This window comes from Aspergillus melleus, assembly GCF_016097325.1.
Source record: "Aspergillus melleus strain CBS 546.65 chromosome Unknown contig2, whole genome shotgun sequence".
NCBI classification, from domain to species: Eukaryota; Fungi; Ascomycota; class Eurotiomycetes; order Eurotiales; family Aspergillaceae; genus Aspergillus; species Aspergillus melleus.
The window spans coordinates 1,182,402-1,198,531 of record NW_025763371.1 but is presented as its reverse complement, the minus strand read 5'-3'; the positions used below and the strand labels follow the sequence as shown (position 1 = coordinate 1,198,531).

At 51.2% G+C, this 16,130-nt stretch overlaps 8 protein-coding genes across 8 annotated transcripts; 5 read left to right on the top strand and 3 right to left on the bottom strand.

Annotated features, from left to right (window-relative positions):
• Positions 1-797: 797 nt before the first annotated feature.
• On the top strand, positions 798-1,746 carry SLC1 (1-acylglycerol-3-phosphate O-acyltransferase SLC1; the record flags this gene model as incomplete). Its single annotated transcript, XM_046084919.1, has 2 exons — positions 798-1,509; positions 1,577-1,746. 2 exons carry the CDS (start codon positions 798-800, stop codon positions 1,744-1,746), a joined length of 882 nt encoding a protein of 293 aa, XP_045940882.1.
• A 950-nt stretch (positions 1,747-2,696) lies between these two features.
• LDX57_003274 (4'-phosphopantetheinyl transferase family protein) lies at positions 2,697-3,755 on the bottom strand (the record flags this gene model as incomplete). Its single annotated transcript, XM_046084918.1, has 1 exon — positions 2,697-3,755. One exon carries the CDS (start codon positions 3,753-3,755, stop codon positions 2,697-2,699), a length of 1,059 nt encoding a protein of 352 aa, XP_045940881.1.
• A 211-nt stretch (positions 3,756-3,966) lies between these two features.
• On the top strand, positions 3,967-5,211 carry SNO1 (pyridoxal 5'-phosphate synthase subunit PdxT). Its single transcript, XM_046084917.1, has 2 exons — positions 3,967-4,423; positions 4,492-5,211. Exons 1-2 carry the CDS (start codon positions 4,188-4,190, stop codon positions 5,069-5,071), a joined length of 816 nt encoding a protein of 271 aa, XP_045940880.1. The 5' UTR covers positions 3,967-4,187; the 3' UTR covers positions 5,072-5,211.
• On the bottom strand, positions 5,212-6,128 carry CBC2 (nuclear cap-binding protein subunit CBC2). Its single transcript, XM_046084916.1, has 5 exons — positions 5,926-6,128; positions 5,758-5,846; positions 5,659-5,703; positions 5,408-5,599; positions 5,212-5,354 (listed from the first exon to the last, which is right to left on the bottom strand). Exons 1-5 carry the CDS (start codon positions 5,989-5,991, stop codon positions 5,222-5,224), a joined length of 525 nt encoding a protein of 174 aa, XP_045940879.1. The 5' UTR covers positions 5,992-6,128; the 3' UTR covers positions 5,212-5,221.
• Positions 6,129-6,256: 128 nt separating this feature from the next.
• Positions 6,257-9,073, top strand: LDX57_003271 (uncharacterized protein; the record flags this gene model as incomplete). The annotated part of the gene is made up of 4 exons (XM_046084915.1): positions 6,257-6,544; positions 6,613-8,730; positions 8,780-8,949; positions 9,016-9,073. 4 exons carry the CDS (start codon positions 6,257-6,259, stop codon positions 9,071-9,073), a joined length of 2,634 nt encoding a protein of 877 aa, XP_045940878.1.
• A 138-nt stretch (positions 9,074-9,211) lies between these two features.
• Positions 9,212-9,850, bottom strand: LDX57_003270 (uncharacterized protein). The gene has a single exon (XM_046084914.1). It carries the CDS (start codon positions 9,783-9,785, stop codon positions 9,252-9,254), a length of 534 nt encoding a protein of 177 aa, XP_045940877.1. The 5' UTR covers positions 9,786-9,850; the 3' UTR covers positions 9,212-9,251.
• Positions 9,851-13,437: 3,587 nt separating this feature from the next.
• LDX57_003269 (uncharacterized protein) lies at positions 13,438-14,300 on the top strand (the record flags this gene model as incomplete). The annotated part of the gene is made up of 2 exons (XM_046084913.1): positions 13,438-13,945; positions 14,053-14,300. 2 exons carry the CDS (start codon positions 13,438-13,440, stop codon positions 14,298-14,300), a joined length of 756 nt encoding a protein of 251 aa, XP_045940876.1.
• Positions 14,301-15,776: 1,476 nt separating this feature from the next.
• Positions 15,777-16,124, top strand: LDX57_003268 (uncharacterized protein; the record flags this gene model as incomplete). Its single annotated transcript, XM_046084912.1, has 1 exon — positions 15,777-16,124. One exon carries the CDS (start codon positions 15,777-15,779, stop codon positions 16,122-16,124), a length of 348 nt encoding a protein of 115 aa, XP_045940875.1.
• Between the last annotated feature and the right edge of the window lie 6 nt (positions 16,125-16,130).

The window sequence follows — 16,130 nt, the reverse complement described above, 5'->3', positions numbered from 1 at the left end:
CGGGGAACTCATTATACTCATGACGGCTGGCGTTCCTTGTCTGTACTTTTTTTTCTTACTTTTTTGGTTTCATATTCTTCTGATTTTGGCTGGATTCCTTTCCTGGGTGTCCATTTACGCACGCATCAGCATTCTCCGGGCGTTAGCTGGCTGGTTGGGTAGAGGGTGCATATTTGCTGTGCATCCAGCTCTCGAGGACTCGAGGCACATTGATTCTGTATATTAGCGTGGGTTGGCATTGTCGTAGCAGGGCATTTGGCTGCATATGAGAGACGAGAAGGCCGGGCGACGGAAGTTATGAACATATGGTCTGTTGGACCGGGCACTTTCGCATAAAGCAAATCCATCGATATTGATATTGATATAACTGTTGAACGTTGCCTCAGGCATGCATGTTGAGTGACGTAGGGCCACCTTCTTCCTCGGTTGGGGACGTCGCGGCAAAGGCGGTGAGGCGCCCAACAACCACCGGGGCGAAGAAAATCCCGTCTACGCTGCTCTTCTTCTTGCGTATCTTTATTGCCGGCTGCCCCGTCCTCTCTCCCATTTCCTTCTTTGTCTCTTTTCCCTTGTCATGACCCAGCGTCCCTGGTGAATCACCGTTGTGATCATCCCCGAGCGTCTGCCGCCTGACCGCATCATTCACGGGTTCTCCGAGGCACATCAGAAGGCACCAGTAAGAAGCTCCTCCCCTTTCCCCGTATTTAATGGATTCTCTAACCCCGGACCCCAGCTGGAGAAACTCACTCCCTAAATTCGATCCTTCCCTTGCCTTCTCCCTCTCTTTTCGCCTCGTCATGTCGGTCTTCTCATACATCGCCTCGGGCATCAGCTCGTTTGTCGTCGTCACGCTGTCCCTCTTCGCCATCGGCCAGAAGGTTCCCCGCGCCGCGTTCGTCGCTCGCTGCCTGGCTGCCTACGGCTCGCTTCTCCTCTGCGCGACGTACGGAGTCATCGCTTCGATTATCCTGCGTCTTGTCGGCTACGGCCGAGTCTCCCAATGGGCCACCGCGCGCAGCTTCAAGTGGGTCATGCGCTGCACCACCGGCGTGCAGTTCAAGATCGTCTCCGGCAACGAACACCTCTCCACCCGGCCCGCTGTCTTCATTTCCAACCACCAGTCAGAGCTGGACGTGCTCATGCTAGGCGCCGTCTTCCCGCCCTACTGCAGCGTCACGGCCAAGAAATCCTTGCGCCATGTGCCCGTCCTGGGGTGGTTCATGGCCCTCTCCCGTACCGTCTTCATTGACCGTGCCAACCGCGAGACGGCCGTCAAGGCCTTTGATAGCGCCGCCGATGAAATGCGCACCCACCGTCAGAGCGTCTTCATCTTCCCCGAGGGCACGAGAAGCTACTCCGACGACCCGGAGATGTTGCCGTTCAAGAAGGGTGCGTTCCATCTCGCCGTGAAGGCTGGTGTGCCGATCGTTCCTGTCGTGGTGGAGAGCTACTCGCATATTCTGTCGCCTCGGAATATGCGATTCAATGCGGGCACCATCGATATCAAGGGTATGTTTTTACTTCCATGTCCTCGCTTGCTCCAGTACACGCAGAAATCCAACTGACATAACTCCAGTCCTTCCCCCAATCAGCACCGAAGGCTTGACCCCCGCCGACGTCGACGACCTGACCAAATCGACTCAACAATCGATGCTCAAGACCCTCCTCGCGATGTCGCAAAAGGATAAGACGCAAGACGAAATCAACGGCACCGCCAAGGCTACTTCCTCCGCGGTTGAGATCTAGACGGTCTACACACAGTCCTTATCGTTAGGACTTCGTTTACTCGGCGAGTATCATTTCAATACGACACCCATTCGCAGTCCGGGTTGTGCACATTGTCTTTACCACGACATTCATATCCGTATTCATATATCATCCTTCACTCCTTCCTTCCTTCCTTCCCTCTTTCTTGAACGACGGCTCCGGCTCCCTAAATACCTGCACGTGTGAACCGGTCGAAGAGACCACGCGAAATGAGATATGAATTGCATCTTGGCATTTTTATTTCCTTCTCTCTGCTCCTATTTCATATCCTCTCTTTCCCTGCCGTCTCGTACCGAGTACTCAGTCTTAGGACAGCCTACTCCTCCTTGCTTTTTATCACCTTGATCCTAAACTCGAGAATTAATTCCCATAAACTACACCATTCTTCGTCTGCAGACAGGCAGGTAGGCAAGCAGGCAGACGAGCAGACAGACAAACTGAACAACTGAACCCAGAAACACAGAAAACCAGAAACCAGAAAAAGACAGATAAATTAGAATAATCAGACCCCTTGCCTCGAAAGATCAAATACAGGCTTCTCTTTCTTGCTCTTGCTAGATATAGACCGTGAAGAATTATTCATAGATGGAAGGAGTGGAGTCGTGGAGTTCGAACTCTTTTTACTCTATTTGTACTTCATATATGGGTCTGCGTCCATTGATGTAGGAGGGAAGAGGGGCTAGTTTGGATTGTCTAGCTATAGAAATTATATATAAAAATGGTATTGGGATTCTTTCTCGTTTTATTTTGTTTTATTCTCCTATGTGAGCAGGGTTAGGATTCTAGTGAGATGCTTTCTTAACTTATTTGTGGGGCTTGTTTGGGTCTTGGTGACGCTATCCGCGATATATCGGGCATCTATACAGATGAGTATACCCGTGTTCAACTCGACTCACCCAACACCTAAATAACTGAAACGCCAAATCTACTCACGCCAAACAGCTACACCTCCCTAACGCACAATCCCTCACATCCCGCTCAACTTCAATCTCCTGCATCGCCAACCACCTCCCCTCCTCATCCCCACCATCCCCACCATTAGCACCAGCAGCACCAACACCCGCTCCCCTCGTCGCGGTGGCAATTAGATAATCCTCCTGAAAAGCAAGCACCTCTATCCTGACACCCTCCACCTTCTTCCCATCCAACCACGTCTGCACACCTGTATACGGACCATTCCAACACCCCCCCTCTCCACGCGTGGCCGCCGCGGGATCCAAAACCTTAACATCAGTAAACTCCAACGACCTCAACCACGGCGCCAGCAGCGCTTCCCCTGTCATTTTGATATACGCCTCCTTAAGAGCCCAGTACGTGTAGAACAGACGGTAGCCGTAGGCGACGCGCTGTGCGTCCGTGGTGTTCTGGTGCGCCGGGATGCCATGCAGGGATTTGATGGTGAAGAGTTCGCGCGCGGAGAACACTTCGCTGAAGATGTCCACGAAGGAGGTGAATTCGGAGATGCTAGTTGGTGGGGGCTGAGAGCGCGTGTTCCGTCGTTCGTTGACGCAGGTGATGTCGATGCCTACTTCGGGGGTGTTTCCTCCGGGGTGGGACTGCGTGGAGGGGGAGGGGGTGATGGTGGCCTCTAGGGCTGGGGCGAGGGTGGGGATGGTTGTCCCTGCGAGCGCGACGAGGGAGGCTTGATGGCTGACGTTAAATTCGATGGCGGGGATGGGTTTACCGGTGTTTGCGGTGGTGTCGGCGTCCGGGATGAAGCAGGGTCGTTTGTGCGGTGCCGGGGTACGGCTGATCTTCACTTTTGACCAGGGGATGCGGCATGCGCGGTGGATGAAGAGGTACTTGAGTAGGTAGGAGGCTAGGGACATGTGTCTGTCGCGCAGGTGGTAGAAGCGTTTGACGGTTTCCTGGTCGTCGGGTTGTAGGGTCTCGAGGAGGGGGAGGATCGAGATGGTGGATGTAAGTGGCCGAGTGTCGATGTACCATCTGGTAAGGGGGTGGTGGGCTTCATGTTGTTCTGTCGCCATTGTGTTTATCGTATGTGGGTGGGAATTGGAGATGGGGAGGTGGTGTTTGCGGTGCCGTGGATATAATGCGGGGTTAAGGGTGATGAGAGGAGATATGTTTCCGGTCTGGTCATCGGCTCATTATTGGGAGAATCAGCGGTGAAGCGTCCGAAGGAGAAGCGCAATTCTGTCGACAAGAGACTGCAATTGGATGCAGGATGGATTCTTACATGGAAGAAGTAGGAAGTCAGCCAACACAAGCATAACCATAACAGGCAGCAGACAGACATGTGACTTATCCACCGGAAAACCTTATCAGTGCGGGGCAGCACGTGCCGATAGGACAGGAACAATGTTGATCCAGTTACATAAGCAGGCCTATTTAGATGCTCTTCGGCCAGTCGGAGTGGCCAATTCGTGACTCAGTCGGACAATTCAATTCTACGAGTGTCAATGAGCATCACCGTCGGGGTTCTCGCCTTACAAGGCGCTTTCTACGAGCATGTCCAGCTGCTGAAACAGGCAGCGACTGATCTGGCATCCTCGTCGCAATGGGAGTTCATCGAAGTGCGAACCCCGCCGGAGTTGGAGAGATGCGACGCTCTGATCCTGCCTGGTGGCGAGAGCACCACTATGTCCCTGGTCGCCGCCCGGTCGAATCTCCTGGAGCCGTTGAGAGAGTTTGTGAAGTATGTCGCATCGTTCCCTTCATCTGATCCATAGAGGTCTGTTGGACTGACAGGACACTCTCCGGTAGGGTTCATCGCAAACCGACTTGGGGCACCTGCGCTGGTCTGATCCTGCTCGCCGAGTCTGCTAATCGGACGAAGAAAGGAGGCCAGGAACTGATTGGTGGTCTTGATGTGCGCGTGAATCGGAACCATTTCGGCCGGCAGACAGAGAGTTTCCAAGCACCGTTGGATCTCCCGTTCTTGGATCCTTCGGGTCCTCAATCCTCTTTCCCGGCCGTCTTCATCCGTGCGCCGGTGGTAGAGAAGATTCTACCGCACCAGGAAGGCGTGCAGGTGGACGAAATCCAGCGAGACGAAACGGTGGTAGCACCTTCGAAGCACGCCAAGGATGCTGCAGCTCGAGACGCAGTGGCCACCGATGTTGAGATCTTGGCCACTCTTCCGGGCAGAGCTGCCAAGTTGGCCAGCGAGGGCAGAAACATCGATGCAGAAAAGGAGGCCGGAGATATCATCGCTGTCCGACAGGGCAACGTCTTCGGAACGAGCTTCCATCCCGAGCTCACCGGCGATGCCAGAATCCATTCATGGTGGCTGCGCCAAGTGGAGGATTCCATCCGGCGTCGACACAAGTTAGAACAGTGTTAATACCCTGCATTTACTCTTTGCACGAGTTGTGCATCTGGGAGACGTTGAGCGGTCTGGATTAAGCTTTTGTTTGATGCGCCAATTGTTTGATAGAATAGATATGATGCAAACGCCGTACATGCGCCACTTGAAATAGAAAGCGTTCCCACTTCACCTACCTTGCCCGTACTCCTCTTCCTCTCGTTGTCGTTGGTCGTCGGCATATGCCCGACCGTAGCCTCCGCGGCCCGGGTCGTATTCTTCTCTGTACTCATCACGGACCTGTCCACCAGACTTGCCCCGACTAGAGCAGCGTTAGAAGTCACTCTGTCTGAATGGAAGAGAGATCCAACATACCCATACTGCCGGCCCTCTTCAAACCCAGGGTCTAGATCCGTCCGGATGATTCTCTCGTCGAGCTTGGTACCTCCAACGTATTTCAAACAATCCAAAGCATCTTGATGGGTGTAGTACTCCACAAAGCAGAATCCACAGGGCGTTTTGTTGAATCGGTCGAGGCCCATCACGAGCCGTTTAACTTCACCGCATCTATGATGGTGTATTAGCGCATGCAGGTAACCCGCGAAACGAGGACAAGGGTGTCTCACTTCGAGAAAAGTTCATGAATCTGCTCCTCGGTCGTATAGAACGAACTTGAAACGGTTAGCGACAAAGCCACGGGGAATCGGGGCCGAAGAAGAACTTACAGATTACCGACATAGAGCGTTGTCGCACCTCTGAGCTTGGCATTGGGATCCTCCTGCTCCTCCTGTTCTTCCTGGTATCTGCGCTTCTTCTGCAAGCCGAAACAAGTCAATGGCTGAGGTCAAACGGCTGGTAGCCAATTGGGAGGTGCAGCTTGGGTGGATACCGACCTTTCCAACGTAATAGGCACTGGGGCGATCCAGCCTGTCCACCGTGTTGTAGAGTAACGTGCTCATGTTGTGTGTAGGGGATTCAGCTGACTGATCAGTGAGTGGCAGGGACCGTCTGAAGGGAGGATGAGTGTTTGGCAGAGCTTCACTCGGGGAACGCAAGGAAACTTGCGCCGCTCTTGGCGGGCGCTCGGACCAGCTTCCCGCCAAAATTTCCCCGAAGCTCCTCTCTGTCTTTGTCCCTTGTCGCTGCTCGCCTTTGGGACCATCTCTCTCTTGAATCCCGCACACTCCAGGGCAGTAATGAGCTCGTCCTAATCATATCGACACAATGCCAAAAGTCATCAGCTATACCCCCCCTTGGCTCTCGCGCCCCTCCCCCGGCGCTTCGCTCTTTGCCGACACAGCTACCAAAGGCGTCGAGACCACCTCCCAGAAGCTTCGAAAGGATTTCGACTACACCGGACCTTCGCGCACCTTGGCTCAGCGAGGCAATGAGGTCTTCGCGGTTGTCAACAACCGCATCCGCTGGTCCGACCTGACGCGATTGAAGGACCAGTGGCAACAGCAAACAAGGTCCCAGGAAAAGACAGATTCCAGTCGCGATGTACACTACAGGGTATGGGAACGTACATCTTTTGTTTGATTTGAAATGGGCCTAAAATATGTTAATGGTGACATTTGTAGGAGCTATTGGTCCCTGTCTACGACAACATTCGCCAGCTTATTCCCTCCCCGGACGGCGTCTTTCTAGCGGTTGTGGCAGACCACACTGTTTACATCGTCGTGCTCCCGGATCCGTCGCATCTCTCCGGCACTGACAGCAACCCTATCCGTGTGAAATACTACCAGCTTGGTCCGACGACGCATGTCATCCCGGAGTCGCCTGTCGCATCCGCGCTCTGGCATCCACTTGGCGCAAACAGTACTTCGGCCGCCTGCATTGTGACCGTCACAGTAGATGCGGCGGTGCGGGTCTGGGAATTGGACCGAAACGACCATTGGTCTTTTGACCGTCCCTCTCTTGCGATCGACCTGCGAAAGCTGGTGGATGGCACTTCGTCCGACCAGGATTTCGCTCCCTCGGGTTTCGGGAAGAACAAGGGGTTTTCTGCCGACTACGTCGATATGGAAGTGGCATCTGCTTGCTTTGGCGGTAGCGGCAGTGAGAAGGAAGATGCTTGGGCGCCGATGACCTTGTGGATCGCCATGAAGCCCGGAGATCTCTACGCCCTGTGCCCTTTGCTTCCGTCGAAATGGAGGGCGCCTGCCACCACTGTTCCTTCGCTATCCGCAGATATCATCCCGAAATTGGCAGCATCGCAAGAAGATCCTTCCGAAGCCGAGGATGAGCTCGTGGCATGTCAGCAGCAGTATGACTGGCTGGCAGAAATCGACAATCAGGACCCGTTACACGTTCAATCCGATCCAGAAACCGGAGCATCGTCTGAAATCCTCACTCGACCCGCCAATCCCAGCGCCATTCCTAGGTTGCAGGGACCTTTCCGTATCGATACCGGCGATGAGGTTGAGGATTTGGACCTCTGCGATATCCTTGTGACCGCGTCTAAACTCGACACTGATACGCTCATGAAGGGTGAAGACGTTGACCTTGCGTTAGATGACAATGGAGATGAAAAGTTGTCAGCCACCATAATCTGTCTATCGACCGGAAGTGGTAGGGTCCATATCTGTCTGGAACTCGATGGCGTGGAGGGACAATGGCTCCCAAGAGCCAAAAAGAACGCATTCCGAACGCCAACCTCCGACCCGTCTGACTTGCTCTTGGTGGAGTCTTTGGACACCGTCAAGGGAGGGCAAGCATCAATCAAAAACTGGCCCACATTTACGCGGGATGCTCACTCGCCATACAGCTTTTTTGTTACCAACGAAAAGAATGTCGTGTTCCTTTCGCTTTCTTCCTGGGTGCAGAGGCTGGAAGCAGAGCTTGCATCCGAGGACACGTCAGGCTCGGCCTTCCGCCTGGAGGTTCTCTGCGAAGGCACGGTGTCGTTGAGGGAGCAGATCCTTGAACTAGATGGAGTGCACGGTGGCGCCACAGAACAAGCACACCACTTCCCGTCTTCCCTTGTGTATGATGATTACGGCCTTGGTTACCTATTACTTACCTACCACACATCCCACCCCTACGCCGCTGTCATGGATGCTCCGGTGGTTTCCCTACCATCGGTGGCTGATCGACGACCGTTTGATCTGACAGACCACACCCCTTGGTCTCCTGTCTTCCCACCTCGACGACCCCCTTACCAGGTTCCCGCTGTCTTCTACTCGGAGTCTCCATTGGAGTTCTTTGTTGATAAGCACGTTCCTCACCGCGAGCGTGTTCATCTGAAAGAACAGGTCCGTCTGTCTCCGGCAACCTTGGACATCGTGGCTGCCGCCCATAGAATCTTGTCTGCTCACACGAATGCTCTCGAACGAGCGGCGTCGGATCTGTTCCGTCGCTGTGAAAGGTTGCAGGGAGAGATGCGGGACCAGCTGAAACAATTCGCCCACACCGCCCAACAGATCAAGGAGGTTTCAAGTAAGGATGCCGAAAAACGCAATGGAGAATCCCGGAACGAAGCCCTCGATAAGCGGATGCAGGCTGCAAAGGACCGACAGGAACAGCTCGTGAAGCGATACGAAGCTTTGCGTACCCGAGTTCTTCGGTCAGGCGGTCGACCACTTAGCGAGAAGGAGAAATCGTGGGTCTCTGAGGTCCAGACGCTTTCCGAATCTTTCGAGAGTGCTCCGTCTGAAAGTCGGGAGAATGGCCAGCAAATAACTCAACGAATTGATTCTGTAAGTTGAAACCGTTATATTCGGGTAAACATGCTAATTGTAACTACAGGTCAAAGATCTTGCAAGCGATCTCGTGGCTGATGCCAAATCCATCGCGGCCAAGACTCCGGTGTCGGTTGACCCTGGAAGCCCAGCGTCTCCAGGTGGTTCGCAGCCGAGAGTGCCGCATAGACTCCAGCGCGCCAAGGTGGCCGATGCCATGCAGATGGTGGAACTCGAGTGAGTATTATGACAACTATGTCAACTATGTTGAATGTCACGGTAAATGCTAATGGTATTTTACAGATCTGCTATGATTGATGCAATCACATCGCGATTGGGACGATTGAATGCCAGCGTTTGATACATACTTGTTTGATTTAGGCTTTGCCTATGAGTTACTATAAGAAGTCAGAATAAGAATTGTGGAAGTACGATATCACTTCATTGAACTAGCTCTGTTTCTTAGGATAAGTAGATGTTCCCGCCGTACTGAACGAGCACCGAAAACGAGAAGAAAGAGAAAAGAAGAACCACAGAGTTCAAATTCCCTCATAATAATCCTCGCCATACAACATCTTCAACTTCTCCACTTCCGCCTCTCTCCGCTCCTCCTTTCTCTGCTGGAGAGCCGCCAAAGTTATGGCAGCAGGAGGATAACAATCCCTCGAAACGTCCACCCCAAAGTCGAGTTCTGGAAGCCCTGCCTTGTCTTTCTTCTTGTCGGGACTCTCCTCGTCCTCTTCTTCCCCTTCTTCATCTGAATATTCAGATTTTTCAGATTCTTCAGAATGGCTTTGACCTTGATCCTTTTCCATTCCCTCTTCTTCCTCATCCCCATCCTCTTCCTTCAATCCCTCATCCACTTCCTCAACGTCAATATCCAACTTCTTCAATAGACCCCACCACCGAACCTGTCCCCCAGCGTTCGTAAAACACTCAAGACAAAGACTGTCTTCCTCGGCAATCTTCATTTTGTTGTGTGAGGGGCACGACTCGCCTAGCTCGCAGACCATAGGTGCCTTGGATACGATGCATCCGCAGAGGGTGTATTTGGTGGTTTGGGAGTTGCACATCTTGGGCTGTGGTGAGTTGTAAGTGATGTAAGTGGGTGGGTAGGGTGATGTGGCCAGGATGGGGGCTTGTATAGGTAAGTTAGGTAAGTAGGGGGAGTAGGCTAGGTAGGTATGTAGTAGGGAGTAGGGAGTAGTGCTGTTTTGGGAGTATGTAAATGTATGTGGGCGTTGGGTATGTGCTCTTCAAGTACTAGGGATCAGGACTACGTAGGTCAAATGGTAAATGGGAGAGAGAAACAAAGAATAGGACAATGGCATTGTATTTGTTTCTTGTCTCAAAGAGGATATGTGGGATATTGTCGCGTACGAGGGTGGGTTTCTCCAGTGTGTGTGATATTGGCATTGGCCTCTCGTTGATTCTCTTGATTGGGGCTCGGGAGGCTTCTATTTAGGCGCAATGCGAGGAGACTGTAACAGTGGGCAAGGTGCAGGTCAGGTTCCAAAGGAGATTATACCAAGATGTATATGTAAGTAGATATAGATATAGGCGTGATGGGGAGGCTATTAGTGACATGAGCACTTGGAAATTGCTCAGTCTAGACATGGTAGGCGTTCTAGTGGCCTGAGATAACTAGATATATGCAAAAGTCAATGATGTTCGTCTGGAGTAAAAGTCGGACTCCTATTACTAGTACCCTGTCAGCAGGTCCCCATTGGGTGTGGAAACAAATGATAGCGAACTACGGTAGCTAAGTTTCTTTCTAATGTATCAGTATTTGATCACCAAGTGGGCCGAACCACCAGACGATTGTGCCACATCGGGGGAGTTTTTGCACTTGATCGTGTTCCGTGCTAAGCTCAGGGCGATGGGTCTCGGTTCGGACATCCTTGATATAGTTCTTTCCATCGAAGGTACCGTGTTCGATCAACGTAGGCCTTTGAACCTCCTGTGTCAAGTCACGGTCCCAACGTATCTGCCCAAGCGATTCAATATGATCGTCACTGTAGAACAAGAGGAGACCCAGATAAGGGCAATGTGGCCGATCCCGGTCCTTGCAGACCTGTACCTTGATAAGGCCTTTAAGTGAGGCTCTTGTAACGTACCAGCACCTTGGCCTTATCTCTTGGCTGGGAGGGAGCGTTGGAGGTTGGATGTCCATATCCATAGGCGGCGATTCCAGAGCATTTCTGAGATGCAGGCCACTGCAGGTCACTCCAAATTCTGTGATATATTTGGAGTCTGGATCAAGTCCATCATGGAAGACCCCCGAAATAGCACCATCGTCATCGTTAACCAAATTACAAAACTTGTATTGGTTTATGCTTTCGCCCAGAGGCCGAGGCCCAAACGTGACGGTTCTTGCTAGAGATGTTCGAATCTGTCTTGTCAGACATAGAAGAGATATTTTAGAGCGTACACTTACAACCAAGACAGGCTTTGACGCTTTAACGTTTCCGAAAGTGAACCTCCTGATCCAAGCTGATGTAATATATTCACTTTCGTTCAATGGGAAGTATATCCAATACTTATGGCTTTGAGGCGCACGCTTATACATTATGTGAATAAACTCCCATAATGCTTTGGAATCCTTTGAGAAACCGTGAAGTCCAACCATCTGATCATTAGTACAGCAAGCAAGAAGACCTTGGACATGGGTATCGAGCTTTATGTAGTGTAGTCGAGCGTTATATCGAGCGTGGTGGCAGTTGCTTATTCGGAAACTCGGGATAATAGGTGAGCTCCAGATCCTATATGTAGAAGATGGGTTGTCTGGGACAAGCTTGATCCCTTTTATAAAAAGTCCCTAGCTGAGTTAGCGGTTATATGCGCATGAATAGCTGGTATACATACATTGTATTTGACATCGATATTCAGTTGGGAGCCTTTAACTTCATGGATTTCATACCAAGGTGACCCATCCGATGATGGATTAGAATCACAACCGACAAATTGTATTTCGCGTAGGCCGATAAAGTCAACTGACAGAACTACCTTCACAACCTTATCAGGCAGCTCTATCCATGATTGGTCGGAGATGCTTATTGGCTTTTTGAGGGGTTCAGTGCCGAGTCTCGATAGATAAGGAATGCCCCTATAAGTGATTCTGGAAATCCACAGTTTTCGTGTTATAGTGAGTCTTGCGCATGGTATTTCATAACTGACACGCAGCTGTTCAATCAATCGGCGAGTTTCTCCAAGCAAAATCAAATACCAACACGGAGCGACCAACTCGGAGATCATGATTCTCAGTTCAAGCGGTAATTGGCAAAGCAAATCCTGTCTGAAACTGTCCTGAATGATGCCACTGGTATATTTGCTACTAAGACCTTCCCAAGCCGAATCTGTTTCTCCATTGTCCTCATATGTAGTTTTATAAGAGGGTTTGGTTGTCTCTGCAAACCTCCTTAGATCTTCGAGGGTAGGTTTCTCGCCGGGCTCGTAGGTTCCCTGTAGGATGTCGTAGCAGCTTTTATGAAACCAAACTAGAGGATATGGTGAAAGCGAACAGTCAACACATGGTATTTTACACACAGTGGCTTCCAGCAGCTTTTCGGTCAAATCTGGCAATCGGTTAGATGGGCACAGATCATTGCAAAGGGAGGGCGAACCAAGGATATGATCTCCCGCGGTAGGGCGTTGCCTGCAAAGGAGACATGGAGTCTGTCGTAGGTGAACTTTCTGTTTGCACAAATTTGGAGGAGAATGTAACTGGAGCTCCTTTGATATCACCATGGCTATTTGCGAAGGGATAGAGTGTGTTACCGAGTACTTTCGGGCCACTAGAAGGGAGACCCGTCGTCCCTCAGCCCCAGCCCCAGGCCCAGCCTGTAGACTACGGCGGGCCATAGCCGCCACGCCGCAACAAAAAAAATAATGTATGGTTTCTCGCGATTTTGTTCCAAGTAAATAAATAATAAATATAATATACTGTAGCAAATTTATCATTCTCCTAACTACCTACAAGCACACCCGCGAAAGAACTAATATGGGGATCCCGTAGGGATTCCGCTATCCAACCTGCCATATCTAGTACTATGCTACGTTGGAACAAGCTCACCCACTATGAACCCAACAGCGTCCAATGACACCTCTGTAAGGACAAATAGTAGATCATCAACTCTCTCACATAAGCCATAAAGACCAACATAAATCCCATAGGGATTGCACCATCCAACCTACTATCTATAGTACTATACAAACTTGGAGCAAACTCACCCATCTCTCAACCCTCATAGTCGCGATAACGGGTGCCCTTAAGACTCCGGTATCAACCTCTACCTACAGCCCGCGCGCAATACAACTTAATTCAAATATTATTCAATTATATTACTTCAATATTACTTAAATTAAGCAATCTCACTGGATGTAGAGTGCCTACGTGGTAATAGAGGTTGCAGAAGGTGCTCGCTCTACTATACGGAACCAACTGATCCCGATCTGATCAGATAAGATAACAAACACGTGCCCCGCTAAGCCAAAACGTCATCAAGAGCACCTCAACTCAAACCGCCAACTTCCATCCGCGCCTCATTGAGTCAATTTTCTCTTTTCAGCCGCTATCTTGTCTTTGTTATAACATACGAGCGGCCTTCCAGACAATTCGACACCGTGGCTCCTCTCCGCCCCACCACCACCATCCTGCGACGACTCGCCCTTCTGAATCCCCAGCTATCTCGAGTTCCAAGCGCAAGCCCTCTTTCAACATCAACAATGCCCTCCCCTGCTCCCTGGCGCTCCCCATTCGAATCCCACCTCAACACCAACTCCTCCACCTCATTCACACTCTCCACGATCGCCTTCGACACCCAAAACCGACCCGTCCCGCGCGCCCGAACCTGCGAATTCCGCGGCTTCTGGCCCACCCCCAAACTCCACCCTAGCGCCATCGACGCCCTCAACGACCAAGATGTCGGTCTGAACCCCTCTGTCTGCGTCAGCGACTGTATCTCCGCGACGACGGATGTCCGGATGGAGAAGGTCGAGCAGCTGCGCGCGTCGGGCGGGGTGGTCGAGTGTGTGTTCTGGCTGGCGGACGTGAAGACGCAGTGGCGGGTTCGTGGGACTGCGCATATCATTGGGGATCCGGAGGGTGGGGAAGAGGAAGATGAGGCGAGGAAGAAGGTGCTTGAGGTTTCGGAATTTACCGGGGATGCGAAGGGGTGGGATGTTGAGAGGCAGGTGACGGCTTATTTTGCGAATCATTCGCCGGTTATGAGAGGTTTGTTCTTTCCCCCCCCCCATCCTATATGGCTTTCTATTTTTTGGTCAAGGCGGTCTACGTTATACTGGATATGTCGATACTAATAGTATTCCTTCAATTGACAGGATCATTCAAAAACCCAACCCCCGGTCAACCCAAACCCAAATCAAACGCGGAGCAGGAAGAATCCAAACTCGGCCAGAAAGTGACCCAGCTGGATGACCCCGCCGCGCGGGCGAATTTCCGCGTCATGGTAATTGCGCCAAACGAGGTAGAAAGTCTGAATATTGAAACGATGGAGCGCAAGAAGTGGACGTTGGAAGGCGGAGTGCAGTCGCAGAAAACATGGAAAGAGGTGGAGTTGTGGCCGTAGACAGACATTAATCAGTGGATTGGGGGAGGGTGGCTGGTGAGGTAGAGATTCTCTATATTTGGGAGGGAGCATGTATGGGGGCAGGTCAGTATGATCTGTTTGCAGATAGTTTGTAACCTAGAAAGAAACAAACAAAAGACATAATAGAATTATTTGACTAGTGCCCTTGTCTCTCTTTGTTATGGTCTCCAGTGAAGGAAAGAATCGCCAGACAACAACAAGCCACCTTTATGGGACGCCGGTTTCTACGGTTGACATGCTGTGAATAAAGAAAATCGTTTCCTTAGAAACAAACAAGCACAAATCCATTGCTTTCAATCATTATTTCAAAGAAAACAGTGCCTTTCATTCATATTTTCCTGTGTGTTCTTTTTATCTGACTTACCATTTTGCCTCTGTCTCCCGGTCTATATAAGGTACTTACCGGGACTTGCCTTTCGTCGCCAACTCTGTGGGAAACGACTATTCTCCAGAGACTTCTGCACCCGCCGCACATACGTTGAGCGTATCTTTAGTAGAGTTGCGAGTTTTTGGTATTTTCAGTTTATCTTCACTTTCATCTCATTTTATTCTCATTCTCTGTCGTGAGAGTTTTTGTCGCGTTTTGGAATCTTTTGAAGAGCGTTGGGACTTTTTGGATATCCACACATTGCCTCCCGATCTATTACTCGATCACAGCACTGGACGAGAGCAACGAACACAAGCTACCTCAGTGTCAGAGTTGTGTATGAAGTCATGAGTGACCAAGAATACCAGGTAAGTATCACCCAGCAGGAGTTTGATACTCTTATCCAACCAGTCAATCTACTGACCAACCGCTTCACAGTCCGCGTCGGAAGACGTCCCCCCCTCGACCCAGCCCAACCCCGCAACCCAAACATCAGAATCCGAGGACAGGCCCAGAACCAGAAAGGCCAGCAAAACGCCCCTACCGACAATCGCCGAAGAGGAAACCGAAGAGAATCCCGGCCTGCAAGATGTGACTTCTGGCGACAACGAGGTAAGCGCTGGATATGCTTAAACGTCCCCTGTTAGTAGTCTCATCTGTAAATTAATCTTATGTCTTCTAGACGGCCAACGCGTCCGAGTCTGTCGTGCTTAGATTGGGCCGTGCGTGCTCCCCATGTAGGAAGAAGAAGACCAGGTGTAAACATCGTGTTGGGATCAGTGAAGATAACGAAGGTAAACCAATCCCTAGGAAATTTCGTTCCGTGCCTGTGACCAAATAAGCTGACTCTATCAGTCTCTCTAGGACCAACCACTCCCCCGAAAACGCGCAAACGCAAAGCCGAGGTTGTCCCAGAAAAGGAAGCAGAAGAACAGGTAGAGCCAGAGCCTCAGACCAAGGTGAAAAAGATTAAGCTTACTCTAAGCAAGAACAAGGACAAAGGCAAAGACCCAACTGAGGAAGCGGCAGAGTCAGCCACAGCCACTAAAAGAACCCGTGGAAGGCCTCGAAAGCGTCCCGTCGAGGAGATGGCTGCCGGGGAGAACGAAGACAGCAATCCCCCGGCGGTCAAGCGGCCCAAGGATAACAGATCGCAGGAGCAGACAGTGTCTGCTGAGTCTGGCGAGGCATCAACAGCTCCCGCCCGGAGGAAAAACACTGCCTTGAGAAACATGGAGGACGCGGCGAGTCTGTCTTACTTTCGGGTGATGATGCGCGAGGCAGAAAGAAAACTTGAAGATGTTGAGAACAGGTTGGAGACGTCCAAGAAAGGATTCCAGGAGGCCCTGGAATTATTTGATAGGGCCAAGCAAAGTTTTCGGGAGGCCAAGGGGGTGATGGACGCCATTGAAGCGAAATATGTGAATGGCGAGTGATCAATG

Coding starts and splice junctions, on each gene's coding strand:
- SNO1 (XM_046084917.1), top strand. CDS start 4,188: ATGAGCATCACCGTCGGGGTTCTCGCCTTACAAGGCGCTTTCTACGAG. Junction 4,424..4,491: donor CCGTTGAGAGAGTTTGTGAA/GTATGTCGCATC, acceptor ACTCTCCGGTAG/GGTTCATCGCAAACCGACTT.
- CBC2 (XM_046084916.1), bottom strand. CDS start 5,991: ATGAGCACGTTACTCTACAACACGGTGGACAGGCTGGATCGCCCCAGT. Junction 5,847..5,925: donor GTGCCTATTACGTTGGAAAG/GTCGGTATCCAC, acceptor TTCGGCTTGCAG/AAGAAGCGCAGATACCAGGA. Junction 5,355..5,407: donor GAAGAGGGCCGGCAGTATGG/GTATGTTGGATC, acceptor ACGCTGCTCTAG/TCGGGGCAAGTCTGGTGGAC.
- LDX57_003270 (XM_046084914.1), bottom strand. CDS start 9,785: ATGTGCAACTCCCAAACCACCAAATACACCCTCTGCGGATGCATCGTA.